Consider the following 16,514-nt stretch of genomic DNA (forward strand, 5'->3'; position numbering starts at 1 on the left):
TGAAACAAACTCATAATAGGATTCATAAAAACACTCAATATAAATTTATGTGACTTTTTATTTAAGTTCAAGAAACAGAACAAATGATATTGCATGAAATCTCAATTGACCTTCTCTACTCCGTTTTCTGTATATAATTTTTTAAATCCTAAGAGTACTTTATTAGTGTGATGTAATTTTTAGAAAGTGCAATGCTTATATTCTTTATGTTATTAGTATTAAAACAGGCTTTTCATAATTGATTATTGTGTGCTGGTTATGGTTAAATTCGTTTATTCTTTTTTAGAGGTAACAATCAGACTAATTTAGTTTCTCGATTGATTGAACGAGTGATGGTGACAAAAAATCTATGATTTTTAAATGTAGATAATTTTTTTTAGTTAAAATTAATTTAAAAATATGAATACAATTGTAACTAATTTCAAAGGTTTGGTTATTTTATAAAAAATAAAAAATGAAATATAAGTTGCGGATATTTTGATCCAATTACTTAGAGTTAAAAGTTATACAAAATTGTTATGTTGTTGTGAGCTCTTGGGACCTAATTGAGATACCCAAATAGATTTAGGATCTGAATTGTAAATTTTATTTTTATAGAAACATCCCCAAAATTATGAAGGGATTGGATAAATTTTGTGAAATAACTAATGAAATATCAAAATCAATAGCCTTTTAACTCTTTAGCACTGATATTCGTGAGATTTCAAGTTAGATCTAATTAGAGTTTTAAGCCTATTGAACTAACAAACTCCAGCTTTATGAGTTTTCATATATATAGCTTAATTTTTTAATTTAAAAAAAAAATTAATTTTTAAATTTATTATGATTGTAGCAACTTTTTAAATTAATTTTAATCATATTTAAATTAACTTATATGACACACTATATATTATTATTTTTACCATAAAAATAACTTAAATTAAATTTTAATTAAGATTTTAAACTCTTAATTATTTAAAATTTAAAATTTAGATTCTTATTTAAATATGAGAGAATTAAATATTTCAATTATATAATTTAAAAATTTCATCAATTTGATATTTTAATTAAGATTTAATTATATTTAATTAAGTTACTTAAATCATAAAAATAATGACATACAAGCGTGTCATGTAATTTAATTTAAATTTGATTAAAATTAATTTAAAAAGTTACTATAATTATAACAAATTTAAGAGTTGATATTTTTTATTCAAAATTAAAATTTAGATTATAAATATCAAAAACCTTAAAATTATTTTTTTTAGCCAATTGATCAAGAATTTATTTTCTAAACTAATAATTTATATAGAAAGATAAATTATTATTTTTTAAATCAAAGGTACAAGTTCATTCTATAAAGATTTATATAGAATAGTGCAATACTTATTTTATTATTGTTTGATTTTTTATGTTTTATATATAGCTATAGAATATAATAAATTCAGTTATTTTGATAGTTTTTAATTCTATTTTTTTATAATTTTAAAATTTTTCAAACTTTTTAACCTTTGTTATCAATTTGGTTAATTTTGATTTGATAATTAAATATAAATTTATTGATAATAATAATAACAATAATTATATATTACTTAATTAATAAAGTATATATTTTATGTAATTTTATTATTAATTTTCATCATTTCAATTTGATTCAATAAATATTTTAAATAATTATTAAAATCCGATTCCTAAACGTTTTCTATTCAATTTATTAATCAAAAAGTATATTTTTATTCGGCACCCAACAAAAATTTCCTGGTTCTGCTCAGCATACATTAAAAGAGTTATTAAGATATAGTTTCAATTTATTTCATGAAAAAATGTGAAATATTTTTTCATATTTTCAAAATTTTAAAAATTCAAAAGAAAAAAAAAATCAATAAAAAATATATTACCGCTAAAGGAAAAAATTAACTATTGTTAAAAATAACGATGTCCTATTTAAAAATGTTACATTACTAAACTTTTTTTATATAAATTATTTACATTTTATTTAACTTTGCAAAAATAAAAATAAGTTATCCTTTTAAAGAAATACTCTTATAATCTACACATACATTCTTTTTTAAAAAAAAATTGAACTTTTTTAAAAGATAAAAATTTCATTAATAAAAAAAATTTTACAATTGAAAAAAAATAATTAACTATACAACTTTAGTCCAGCCCTAAAGGCCCAATAAATTTTTTTTTTTTATCTAAAAGGCAGATGTATTAAAGCTCAAAGGCAAAAAGGAAAACATACATAACTTGGATAATTGGGTTACAAAGGAATCATCATCCCAATTGACCTTAGAAGCTGATCTATGAGCTTCTATATTACCCATTGGTTTAACAAATTGAAATTGACAAACAACAAAAACTGTGACTAAAAGTTTAATATCTTCAACAATTTCCGCAAATTCTATAGACTTATTCTTCTAAGTAAAACATTTATGAGTGATTTTGAATCACCTTCCACTGTGATGTGACTAAATTATTTAGATTTTGTCAAAATTATGCCTTCTTTGCAGGTCAAAACTTCAAGAATTAAATGAACAAGTATGACTAAAATACGCTTACTCTACCGATCAACAGAAATATAGTTATGGTTTCTATACAGTCTAACTAGTTTCATACCCTCTTTTATTATTTATGACTGCATCAAAATTAATCTTAACAAAATTCCTCATAGGAGGGTACCAGACGGATGGATCAAATCAGACGGATGGATCAGATGGTACAGATTCTGAATTCACACAAACTTTTCTCATGAATTTTAAGAAAGTCATATAAGTGATGTTTAACAAAGAGAAATACTTCTAGAAAGGGAAGAGAAGGTTGGTGAAAACCTTCTTGTTCATATTCTTCCAGATTTGTTGGAGGAAGATCTATTTGAACCCAACAAATAACTTGAGCTGATGTTAATTTAGATCTGACATAAAGCATATCAATTTTAATATTAGTTGTGCGGACCACTCCTTGAGCTACCCACAGTGTCAATAGAACTTCCTATTATGGAAGCCAAAGATGCAAAATATATTAATGTAAAAGGTAGTACAATCAAATAAAACAGATATAAAGTATTAGAGAAAAGGAGGCTGAAAATTTATAAAATTATTTTTAACATACAAATAAAATGAAATTCTATAAGACCACTTATATATACATACTTTATTTAGGTCCAAGTTTAAAAGCTAAGGCCTGACTATACATAAAGGCCCAGTACAAAGACAAATCAACCCAAACCATTAAAACAGACTTTAAAACCTGAAACAATAATAACCCAAGAACTAGAGCTCTAAAACTCGTCTAGTTTGATCCAATATCATTGCTCCAACTTTAAGAAAATTCAACAACCAACCATAGCTGAAATTGGAAAGGAGGATCAGAGATGATAACATTTTCGTATATTTTTGAATATTCGATTAATGAGATTAAATTTAAAAAATAATATTTTTAAACAATTTTGATGTGTATTTACTATATGAATTCATTTATATAGATAATTAATTTAATAAAAAATATATTTTATAATAATATTTATAATTTTTTTATATTTTCATTTAAAAATTAAAATTAAAATATTCTTTTAGAAATTTTAAAATTTTAAAATGAAAATTATTAATAAAAAATATTTTTTTATAAATTATTAATTAAAATATATGAAATTAAATGAGTTTGAATTTTTTTCAAATAAAAATGACCGAATTTAAGATGAATTTAAATAATTTAAATTAATTTTTAATCGAATTCGGGTATTACTAATTTAGAAGGATTTAGATAATTTAATTTTGATCGACACTCTATTCATTTATATCCTTAAAGAGAATATCATATAAAAATACTTTAAAAACACTCACTTAGGAACCAATGAGAGAAGAAAACTGAATTCCAAATCATTTGGCATTGGAAAATTTTATTTTCAAACAAAAAAACCACATCCACTGCTAAGTCATGAGCTGAAATGGAAAAACAAGAAGCTGTAGAGAAAAAAGTCATCCACAACCGCTACATGAAGCATGCTTTTAAGTCAAAAGAAACTTTCCCATTTGGTAACGAAACCATTGGAGGGAAGGTGCATTCTGCAATAATTGCGCGTTTACAGAGTTTGGACTCCAGGAGCAGCCACAAATAACCTCTTATTAGGCTTAAAAAACAATAGAAGTACATAATCAAATGGAGATTTCCCTATAAAAGCTAAAACACATAAAAAGAAAATTAACCTACAAATGCATATCAAAGATTTCTCTTTCCCTCAAAGACCATATTTCCAATCCAAAATCTAAAACTTTTATTTGAAAAAAATAGAAAAAAACTAAACTCACATTTCATTCATAGCTATTTTTCTTTTATAATAAAAAAAAAGCCGCCACAAAAAATTAATGACAAATAATACTAATTGACCAGCAAGCACAAAATAGAAAAAATGAAAAGAGATTCTCTCTCTAGCAAAAACCAGAGTGAGACACTTCATACTTCATTTTTGTTAGTTTATCATTTTATATAAAATCGTGGGTGCACAGCCGGTACAGTGTAACTCGCCTTTTAACAACAGTAGACTAATTAGTAGTTAAACTGACTGGTTTATTAACAAAGAGTTCTTTTCTTCTACTTTTCGTACCACGCTACAAGATGCCACGTCATGCACAATATGTCTAATGTTGATGTGGCGGTGTTTGATTCGTAAGTATTTACACTGTGAATAGAGTAGGTAGCATAGGATCAAAACGCCTCGCATTTTGGGGGTTTTTAGGCACTCTTTTGGCATCATCTCCTCGTTGTCGCAATAAATGAGTCTAAGAGAGTGAGTGCATGTGCTTTTTAGAGAGAGAAAGTGAGGTTGTAGAGAGAGAATATTCGGAGACTGAGCTTGAAAATTTTAGAGGAAGAGAAAATCTAAAGAATACACAGGTAGATAGAGAGAGATTCTTGAGAGAGAGAGATAGGAAAATGGAGGATATAGAGGAAGAGGAGAAGGGAGAAGAAGAGGTATTGGGATCGAGCTTGACGATGGAGAAAGTAGCGGCAGCGAAGCAGTTCATAGAGAATCATTACAGAGCTCAGATGAAGAATATTCAAGAGCGAAAAGAGAGGTATCTCACAAACTCACTCTCTTTCTCTAGTATCACTTGAATGATTAGAATTCACTCGGCTACATGCTTTTTTTTAATGTTCTGTTTGGCTGTTATAAGAGGTTGAATTGAGATACAACGTCAACAGTGTGCATTATTTGGGGAATCCGAGAATGATTACTTAGTTGGAGCTATTGACAGGTGTTAGGCTTAGTTGATTCAGTGATTTGACTTCGCGTTGTTGAAATTTGTTATTTAAAACCTTAGTTCGAGGGATCCGAAGAGTGAATTGTGCTGATGATGGGTTAATATTATGGTTTCCTTTTGATTTGTATGTATATCAGTTTGCTTTGTGTGGTAGCTGGGAAAGTGTAGGTGAAGGAAACAAGGTAAGATATCTCCTGTAAGTTTTGGATAGCCAAACACGGCATTAGATGAGGGCAACTATGCTCTTGGCTGTTGAATTGGGAGTTCAATAAATTTTATCTAGATAAACCTATAACCTGACATCCTTAATCAATGCTAGTTGCCAATTGTGATCAATTCTTAGTTGAGCTGAGATGGGAGCAAAATTAGTTGCTAAATTAGCTTTCATTTTTAATACCTCATTTTTTTATCAACTAGAGTAGTTTAAGAAAGTCAATTAATTGAGATGACCAACATTTCTTTCAAGGTCATATTGTTATAGAGGATTTCTTTGTTTTGAATTTCACAAGAAGGTAGAGAAGCTTAATTTGTCACTCCTATAACCAGTTGGTTGCTTAAAACAAATGCCATCAAGTATGGTTGATTATTGCCTTGCCTCACAGCTTCTTTTATTTTTCTCAAGAAAAAAAAATCTGTCTAAAAAATGGGGGAAGCAAAGGGAAGGATTTTGATTTTTTTTCTTTTCAAGTTCACTTGAAACAAGGCACCATCTGGAATGAACTTTCTAGATGAGTGGGATTTTGCCTCCTTACAAATGGCTTTCTTCCTTTCTTTTTTTCTTTTTCAAGAAAGTTTCAATTCTTTGACCAAAGTTTGAGCGGGATAACAGTTGAGTGATAGAAAATTAGAATATCATACTTTCTCGAGAAATTTCCATACATTTATTCTTGATGCTTCATCTATTATGAACTCTGTGTACTGACTATTTTATGATGAAGTGGCAGCTAACTTCTTTTTCTTTCTAGCTGTTTTTTTTTCCTTCTGTAATCTCTTGTGATCATTTTATTCATTTGCGCTATCTAGATGTTTTATATTAGCTAGAATCACAGTCATTTGATGCACCCTATGCGATCAATCTCTTGGTTTTATGCCGGAAGGATTGCAAATGGAATGTGAGAAACCTTTTCTTTAGCACCATATTTGGTAAGCCTGAGATTTGTGTCATATGCTCAAACAACTCTAGGTTGATGTAGAAGTCCCCTTTGCATGATTGGAGAGGTTGTATGTCATATTAGAGGCATCACAATTGATCTTGGGCGAACAAAATTGATTTTTTTTAAATCTTGTTTTCTTTATTTTATGAAAAGCTTCATTTAATCAATGGAGATACTGTGAAAAAGTTGTTCTCACTAAAAACTCATATCAGCAAGTCTTGATTGTTGTTTTTAGAAGAATAGTTCTACATAATACAGGATAAATCAAATTTTTACATTTATATTCTCAACAAAAAGGTCCAAGAGTAGGGGAAAACCTTGGATCCTTGATTCGGTGATGCTGTTTCCTACTCTTCATTAACATGCTTGATTTAAAGATGTATTTTTCTTTTTGTAATTTTGCTACTATGATTGGCTTCTATTGCAGACGCTGGGTGTTAGAAAGGAAGCTAGCTTCTTCTGATGTGCCCAAGGAGGAACAGATCAATCTGATTAAAGACTTGGAAAGGAAGGAGACGGAATTTATGCGACTCAAAAGGCATAAGATTTGTGTTGATGATTTTGAGCTCTTGACCATCATTGGTAGAGGAGCCTTTGGGGAGGTTAGGAATGTACATGATGCTTGATCAACGCACTGAATGATTCTATCATTTCATTAGATTCTCACTTTTATTTAACTATTGTTCATCCAATCCTACTATATCACATGTTGACAGTTCTTAAAATATTTGTTTCTGATACTTCCTCTGATGACAGGTTCGCCTCTGCCGGGAGAAGAAATCTGGCAATATCTATGCCATGAAAAAGTTAAAGAAATCAGAAATGCTGATGAGAGGACAGGTGAAATGGAACATACTATATCTTTTTTCTTCTAAGCTCATCATGAAGAGTAACTTTATTTTTATTCTTTAACTCTTTATCTCTGACTGTTGAGTCATTGCATATGTTTGTCGCATTTCTATTATAGTAACAGGTGCCATTTCTGTATGTCTCTCTCCATCACTTTCTCCCTTCCTGTGTATACTAGTTATTCTGGGAATACTTAAAACAGTTTCAAGGAGCTGAGATCTTGGTTGCTATGATGAATATCTCTCTAGTAGTTTGGGTGCTATTTGGTTTTAGAGAATAAAATGTTTCCACATATTGGACAAATATGGCAAGCCTCATTTAGTTTACTGCTAGAATGTGTATGCAAATGAAATTTGTAGATATGTTTAGAACTGTGTATTATAATCATTACTGCTACTAAAACTGTGGCATGTCCTTGCATTTACTTGCATGTATATAATTATGTACCTTATTATGGCTGCTGGCTGGTGCTAATATTTAGGTGCTTGATTGAAATAGGAGCAGATTTAACGCTGTTATTTACTTTGTAAATGGAAAATATATACTAAAAGTTCCAAATAGGTTGAGGGTAAGCTGTTGGTTTCTGTTTTATGTCATAGTTTTAAGATACAATATGTTATTGTGGTTTTCTTTTTTGCTTTGATTTGTTAGGATCTGCACTCTTTTTTGTATTGCTGGCTGTGCTATTAGTGTTATTCTGGTATTGGTTTATATACTTATTTACTGTTCAGACAAAATATGTTTTTTTCCTCAACAGGTGGAACACGTGAGAGCTGAAAGGAACTTGCTGGCTGAAGTTGCAAGCCACTGCATTGTCAAACTTTATTACTCGTTTCAGGATGCTGAATATTTATATCTGATTATGGAATATCTGCCAGGTGGTGATATGATGACTCTGCTGATGCGGGAGGACACATTAACTGAAAATGTGGCTAGGTTTTACATTGCTCAGAGTGTTCTCGCAATTGAGTCAATTCACAAACATAATTACATTCACAGGTTGAAAATCAGCTGTTGTAAATATGCTTAAAATTAGCTTGAAATTGGATCATATGGTGACTTGTCTTGCTATTGTTTTTTTAAAGTTGGATATTTTGCACCTTCTCATTATATTTCATTCATTTTCTTTCCAGGGATATAAAGCCTGACAACCTTCTTCTCGATAAAAATGGTCATATGAAGCTATCTGATTTTGGCCTTTGTAAGCCTCTTGATTGTACAGCTTTATCTGTGATTCCTGAAAATAAGACAGTTGATGGTGAAAATATGACTGAGCCAATGGATATTGATGGAAGTTTCCCTGATGCGGACAATAAAAGTAATTGGAAGAGCCCCCTTGAACAGCTTCAGCACTGGCAAATGAACAGGAGGAAGTTGGTAAGTATATGTAGTACTTCTAAAATATGAGAATGGCGAATGAGCAGGAGGAATTGCATTCTAGATGATATATACATGCTCAAATCTGAGAACAGCTTAATTACATGTTGCAGAACTGTAAAAAAGTTGAGGAACGCAATTTTGTAAATGATGTAAAATTTTATCCATTATTTTTGTTGAGGGTTGCAGCCATTAAGAAATCAGTTAATGACCAAAAAATTCAAACTTTAGTCAAATATGCAATTATGGCAAATCCTTAATTTTGTCGAATACATAACTATGATGAATAACCACGAGGTTGGAGGTTCAACCCCTTGTAGCACCAAACAATGACCAATTAATCCAAATTGAACTGGGTCATATCCATGCCTTGAAATATTCTGCTTTGGCTCTTCAATTATAAGTAAACTTTCTCATTACTGTAAATTGTTGCCAAGCTTGGAAGGGAATATGCTAAAATTCTTAAATGGCTAAATAGCATATATTTTATTCTAGAAAATTTCTTCACATTAGCATCTGATATGATATAGTCTGAGTGTATGAACCTAAATTAACCATTATTTAACACTAATAATCTAAAAAAAAAAGAAAAGAAAATCTGGATCTTTTTACTGCATCTTCTTTCTCTACCATTCTTCCTTTCTTCTTAAATATGCTTATGTGAACTTACTATGTATAAAATTATGTTATATCGGTAATTTGAGAGTTCCATCACATGCTTTTTCAAGTTTGGTGTTACCATTGTTGCCAATATGAATGGATATGCATATAATTGACAAAGTTAAAACAATTCGCCCTAACTGTAAATTTGATGAAAGATTTAGATTCATTAACCTTCAGAAATTCCGTAGAAAATTTCTTTTCTCCTTCTTTTCAAATACTTGAATAATACTTCTTTTTTTTTTTTTGGTTTCCAGTAACATGTTTAAATGTTGATTTTGAGCAGATAGTAAATTAGTAATAGTTGCTGAAACTGAAATGTATTTGCTTCTTTTCTTCATGTGTCCATGTCTATTTGTTTTGAATTGTGGCCAAATGCTCACCCAAATACTTTTTCTCTGCTAAGTTAGTGGTGATTTTAGGTCTGAACTCTGATATACTACTATAGTACTACCAGACTCTTCATCTATTGTAATGGTTTTGATTGTAGATTGAGCATGCCACATGATATCTAATGTTGTGTACAGAGACATTGTATACATTTTTGGCTTTCAGAAGGTCTCATTGTTAACATCACTGAAGGTTATCTTTATTAATTCTATAACTTAAGAGGCTAGAAAGGCACACATGTATAGAAAGTTTGCCTATAGCGTTGTCTTATTACTGTTGGACATGATTGATATGTCAAACCATAGTTATTGAGATATTATGGTACTTTTTTATTTTTCATTTTTTAAATATAGCGGCTAGAAATTTCTTTTGTTTCTGTGAAAGGCATTTTCTACTGTGGGAACACCAGATTACATTGCTCCTGAAGTATTACTGAAGAAAGGATATGGCATGGAATGTGACTGGTTAGTTCTCCTCTCTGTTTTGGTGTATTCATTAAAGTTCACTCTATACTACGTCCTTTAATTCATTGCTAGTTTTGTTTATTATGATTATCATTTGCTTTTTCTTTTGACTCATTGGTTGTCTTCTTTTTATTTGTTGTATTTTTTCTTCTCTTGTATTCCTTAAAATGGTAATCATAAATATATTAACATAGTATGTCTCTTGAAAAATGTCCTGGATGCTATATATATGTTGTGGTGTTCTCATTGACGGTATCTAAAGGGTAATTACTATAATTTATCTGAACCCCTTCAGGTGGTCACTCGGAGCGATAATGTATGAAATGCTAGTTGGATACCCTCCTTTCTACTCGGATGATCCCATAACAACATGCAGAAAGGTAACAAAACCATTTGCTTATCTTTGTTATCTTTTGACAGCTTTAGGCCTTCTTTAAATTTGTTATCTTTTCTCAGTGTCAGCTGATTGCATTATTCTATTTTTGTGCTCTCATTTGATACCATATAAGGTTTTCAAAATTTTTTTTTTCCATGTAGAAGGATAATATTTGTTGTTGTATTTCACAATAGAGATTACAACCTATTTATACATGAGAGACGGTATCTAAATAGGAATCCAGTCTATGATTATACAATCTTAAGATTAAGTAACTGATCCATTTATCAATATTTACTTCCTATATTAACATATTTACTTCCTACAACTTATAACACTCCCCCTCAAGTTGGAGCATAAATGTTAATCATGTCCAACTTGTTACATATATAATTAATTTCAGCCATAAGGACAACAAACCCAAAACAATCAAAATAAACAAAAGATCAGAATAACAAAACCCATAAGTAGTACTCGTGAACAGTACCCGATGAACCGTACCTGATGAAGCCGGATGTCTCCAAATGTTACCCTTTATGGGTAACCAAATGAATAGTGTCCTAAGTCTCCAAATATTACCTTTTATGGATAACCTCGATGAACAGAGCCCTAAGTCTCCTAAGTCTCCTAAGTCTCCAAATGTTACTCTTTATGGGTAACCCAAATGAACAAAACCCTAAATCTCCAAATGTTATATGGGTAATCCCGATGAACAGAGCCCTAAATTTCCAAATGTTACCCTTTATGAGTAACCCAAATGAACAGAGCCCTAAGTCTCCAAATGTTAGACATAATCCGCAAGCTAGCAGGTGGACGTCACACTCTCCCTTGCTAAATTTGTGACGTCCTCGTCGCAACTGAATCAAATACAATTGCTAAACCAAGACCGAACCCTCGGGTATTGTGGTTTGCTAGTACCTTGGGTGACTCCACCTCGTCTCACACTGGTAGTCCTTTCCTCGCAGGTCCACTAGCTCCACACAATTTGTCTGACCCAGGTGGCTCTGATACCATGTAGAAGGATAATATTTGTTGTTGTATTTCACAATAGAGATTACAACCTATTTATACATGAGAGACGGTATCTAAATAGGAAGGAAAATCAAGTCTATAATTATACAATCTTAAGATTAAGTAACTGATCCATCTATCAATATTTACTTCCTATAACTTATAACATTCCAAAATTTCAGATTACCATCTCTACTTTGGGCTAGTTCTTATATTTTCTACAGAGATAGCTTGTCAGCTGATTATACAGTATGGAGTGATGGACATGTTGTTTGTCACTCTTATCAGGTTGTTGGTTATCTACTATTTTCTGGAGAAACTAGAATAATTTCTAGGCACCATGGTGATTTTGCCATAGCCTTACCATATGGCTTTTCCTTAGTGCTTTGTTTTCATAGATCTTTATCAAATTATGGTTTTCTTCTTATGAATTGAATTAATTTACTGTTTCTTTGTTCATCAATTATTTTCAGATTGTTCACTGGAGAAATCACCTTAGATTCCCAGAAGATGCAAGGCTTTCGCCTGAGGCAAAGGATCTTATTTGTAGGTTACTGTGTGATGTTGATCATAGGCTAGGTACTGGAGGGGCACACCAAATTAAAGTAAGAAACTTGAATTTATTTCAGGCCTTTCTTTTTTCAAGCATGTCTTCTTCTTTATGGATATTATGATTTTTCTTTGTCAGGCTCATCCTTGGTTCAAGGACATTGTATGGGATAAACTATATGAAATGGAGGCAGCATTTAAACCAGAAATCAATGGAGAGCTGGACACCCAGAACTTTATGAAATTTGATGAAGTATTATCCTTTTCTGATCTTTACTGCTTTTTTTCTTGTACTGTTTTACCATCTTATTGCTATTCCTTCAGAATTTAGATTTATAATTGGGGCAGTTATTGGACCATCTTCTGTTCATTATTTTAAAGAGGGCTTATTTTAATTATAAGCAACTAGTAGCATGGTGCTATAATCATCACGGTTAAATATTTATACTACATCTGACTTAGTTAGAATGCTTATGTGCAGCAAAACATTCTTTTGTCAACTAGTCAACTTGAACCAACAACCCTGTTAATTTTGAATGGCATGTGTCTATATATCCTGAAAAAAAGAGTGATTTACTCTTTAATTTAGAGTTAAATCATGCAGTTAAAAATTTCAGATATCTCACCCTGTAAATATTTTCTGGAAACTATGGAAAATAGTTTCCCCTAAACTATGGCCACAAGAAGGGTCAGTTAAACAGTACCCTTGTTCAATTCTTTTTTGTTGTTTAATTATATGTAATTATTGTTACTACTATTTAAATTTTAATCTGGTGTCTTTTTAGAATTCTTTATTATAAGTCATTAAGTTGTAATTTCAATTTGTCATCAGTTGGATCCTCCACGAGCAAGAACTGGCTCAGGACCCTCAAGGAAGGTATGTTGTTATTCAAGTTGGTTGTGAATCATAATGCATAAATTTGTACCAACTGTTGGTGTTATCATCACCTCATTTCATCTGCATATTTTTTTTCAGCATCTGCACTAGCAAGGCAGATTGATTCAGATCGGGGAACATTTGAATTTACACATAAATAGGTGTTCCAGTGTAAAGTTTTACTAATTAGCTAGGTAAAACAGTGCAAATGTCTAGGTATTGGACATTCATGGTGTTGAAGTTTGAAGTTTTTTCGTGCAAGGCAGAAAGAAATAAAAAGATACAGCAAGTAAAGAGGGAATGGCACAATGTAATCTTTCAGTAGTTTGGTTAAAAAAAGGGAAAAAGAATATCATGAAACTAAATGCTTAATGTAGAATTTGTTTCCATGGCCTTTGATGTCATTATACTTTGTCTTTTCTTGCTTTTTCCCTTATTTCTCATTTCTTTCTTTGAATTCTTTTTGTTTCCCTCCTTTTTGTTATTCATTAGACTGCCTACTGTCCTATTTTTAGAGAGTAATGTTACAGCAACTCAGCTTTTCTGCTAATAGAACATATAAGCGCTTCCATTATGGACTACTATTTCTCTTATAATTTCTGCGGGTTAAAAATATCCCCTTTTGTTGCAGATGCTATTAACTCCAAAAGATTTAAGTTTTGTTGGCTATACATACAAGAATTTTGATGCTGTCAAAGGGCTGCATGCTTTTGGTATGCAATTTGATTCTGAATTAGTCAAATGTTAATTATTGTCTTCCTCTCTAGTTGCTATATTTATGTTTATGTGAAAACATTCTTTAGATGGAGTTCCTTAAAAAAAAAAAAATCATTGAGGATATGATTATTTTAATTTTTTTTTTCTTACTCATACTTTATGTTTAACCTTGATTTCTTATTAAAATATCTACACATGGATGAATAGCTGAACTGGTGAAATCTCTATGCTTACCTAATATCTGCATCAAATATTACTTTGTAGTTCAATTTCAGGCCTAGGATACATCATAAGCTTTAGGGTTGGTAATTAATATGCTGGCATTGTCAATGAGAATCAAGCTAAATTCCTTTTGGAAAATAAGATATTCTGTGAACTCTAGTTTGCACCAGTCCAATGTGGTGGACTGGAGACTGGTTAGTCAGATGGGTGAAACAATTCCTTTATCCCCATTCTTCACTTGTGTTGTGAAAATGGGGAAGGCAATGGATTGAGATATAATTGCAAGAATCCTTTCTGTAACCTTTTAGTGAGCTTTGAAGTTGCTTGTGAGGTTGGATCTTTACTGTTTTTGGATATGGCTGAAAATGGACTGAAAGGTTTCAAGATCCATATATACTAACTCAACATTTTGGGCCAGACCTAACTCACCTCAAAAGCTAGCTCAAGAGGGAAGAGTGCCTATGGCCCATATAAGGGGCACATTGCCCCTTTCCACAACCGATGTGGGATTCAACACACTCTCTCATGCCCAGAATTTTTACTGGTGCGTGACACATTTGTGGAAAGTCCAACATCAGATGGAAGGCTCTGATACCATGTTAAATTTGGGATAGACCTAACTCACCCAGGAGTGCCTATGGCGTATATAAGGGGCACATTACCCCGTTCTACAACCGATGTGGGATTCAACACACCCCTTCACGCCCAGAATTTTATTAGTGCGTGACACATTTATAGGAGGCCCAACATCGGATGTGGAGGCTTTGATACCATGTTAAATTTGGGCCAGGTCTAACTCACATCAAAAGCTAGCTCAAGAGGGAGGAGTGCTTATGGCCCATATAAAGGGCACGTTGCCCCTTATGTGAGATTCAACAGTTTGAAAACATAAAAGATTTAAGAATTCAGACTTTACCTTTTGATATTCAGTGTTGGATACTTAGCCTTTAATGAAGGGAAACCGGATTAACCATCCAAACATTATTCATTGATATTAGGATAACATGACTGCACTATATAGTTGTCTTAGTTCATGCCATTAAACTGATCTCACATATTCAATATCTGAAGATATAATCTGTAATTATGGAATTCTAATGCACACCACTGCAGCAAAGATCAGAAGTAAAATATTTTAGGAAACGCAACCTCTTTGTTTTATAGGTCAAGTTCTAGAAAAGAATTCACGTGTAACCTTCCTGCAAGGCTACAAGAAGCAAGTCAAACAACAGTTTATGAGGACTGGAAATTAGTGTATGAAAATCTAAATTAAACTGGACTTAGATTTTGGACAAGTCTTCAGGATTATATCCTGGTTATGATGGTAATGGGTGACCTTATGTACAAATACCAAAGTACGCTCATGAAGTGGTCAGAAAATAGGATAAATAAAGAATATCAGTTGTTTAATGCTAATAGTAAATACACTTATATGTGAAGTGAAATGAAAGTCAATTTTTTTTTCATTGCAAGGTACCATTTCTTGTTGAAAGAATATCCAAGTGGGCTTGTGTTAATGTTGAGTTCCTTATTTCTGCATATGTTTGTACTTCTCTAAAATGTAAATATAAAGAAATTAAATTTTTATAAACCATTTTAATGTTTGCAGATCTCAAAGGGAGTATATGCCATCCATTGATTCTATATTCAATATTAGATCTTATTCCCCCCCCCCCCCCCTTTCTTTTGATGTTTTGTCCTGGTGATATTTAAGGGTATGGTATATTCATGTGAATTAAGGTTGGTCAATAATTTGTGCAGGTGGTTCTGGGGCAGATTATCCTACCAATCGGCCTGCTGAGGAAACAGAGGTGCAAATGCTTGCATCATCGGGCGATCACATGCTACCGTAATACCACGATCCTACAATGTGTTTTGAGTTGGGGGTTTCTCCAAAATCCATAACTTGAGTGGGGTCGGCTGCCAGTGTACAGAATGAAATGAGAAACTTCTATAAAGCCCAATGATGGGGTTAACTGGTAGGACTAGTGAAATTTGTGTGTTTGTAGTTGAAGAGGCTTTGTGCATTATATATACAACTTACTAGTGAATCTTATGCCCTGGCTGCCCAGGTTGGCTATGGTAAAACATGCCTTCTCTAGCGGTAGTTTCTGGTCAAATTTTAATGGAAAATGAACTACTAAGCAGTTTAATATCTGTTGTGAATTATTCCCCCTTACTGGTTTTTTGTGGTGTATGTTGTGGGACCAAGTGAAATATTCGCTGAATTATTTACTTTAGTGTTTGTTTCTGGAATCCTGTTTTAGAACTTGCATTTACTTCTGATCTTCAAAAATTTTCTATCCTTGATAGGATCCAAGTTCCTTTGTGTATTTTTTGCTTTGGTTTGTATGCTTTTATTTATGTTCTGAAGATCTTACAACTTGCAATGTTAAGCTGCCAATGTCGTTTAACGTGTTATTATAATTCCATTTTCTTTGTTCTAACCTTCATGAAACCAAAAGTTATTTCTCGCTGGCATCCCACATTCATGAGGCTATTATAATTTAGTCCATATGGTCATGTTATTTTTTTTATATTTAAAAACATTAAAAATATGAATCTATCGTCTCAAATATAATTTTTTTATTATTATTATATTATTTATTTAATTATATATATATGTAT

The 16,514-nt window shown here is 31.5% G+C and overlaps 1 protein-coding gene across 2 annotated transcripts; it reads left to right on the forward strand.

Moving 5' to 3' along the window:
- Positions 1 to 4,733: 4,733 nt before the first annotated feature.
- LOC110611848 (serine/threonine-protein kinase 38) lies at positions 4,734 to 16,043 on the forward strand. Of its 2 annotated transcripts, XM_021752365.2 has the most exons (12): positions 4,735 to 5,054; positions 6,822 to 6,996; positions 7,151 to 7,234; positions 8,001 to 8,242; positions 8,377 to 8,620; positions 10,055 to 10,134; positions 10,430 to 10,514; positions 11,995 to 12,126; positions 12,210 to 12,323; positions 12,903 to 12,947; positions 13,579 to 13,660; positions 15,648 to 16,043. In XM_021752365.2, exons 1-12 carry the CDS (start codon positions 4,774 to 4,776, stop codon positions 15,737 to 15,739), a joined length of 1,656 nt encoding a protein of 551 aa, XP_021608057.1. In that variant the 5' UTR covers positions 4,735 to 4,773; the 3' UTR covers positions 15,740 to 16,043. The 2 variants fall into 2 exon arrangements, with proteins under 2 accessions (XP_043810946.1, XP_021608057.1); XM_043955011.1 differs by lacking the exons at positions 13,579 to 13,660; positions 15,648 to 16,043 and adding an exon at positions 13,047 to 13,550 and having other exon boundaries at positions 4,734 to 5,054.
- The last annotated feature ends 471 nt before the right edge of the window (positions 16,044 to 16,514 follow it).

The sequence above is a fragment of the Manihot esculenta genome, chromosome 3, assembly GCF_001659605.2.
Source record: "Manihot esculenta cultivar AM560-2 chromosome 3, M.esculenta_v8, whole genome shotgun sequence".
Lineage (NCBI taxonomy): Eukaryota > Viridiplantae > Streptophyta > Magnoliopsida > Malpighiales > Euphorbiaceae > Manihot > Manihot esculenta.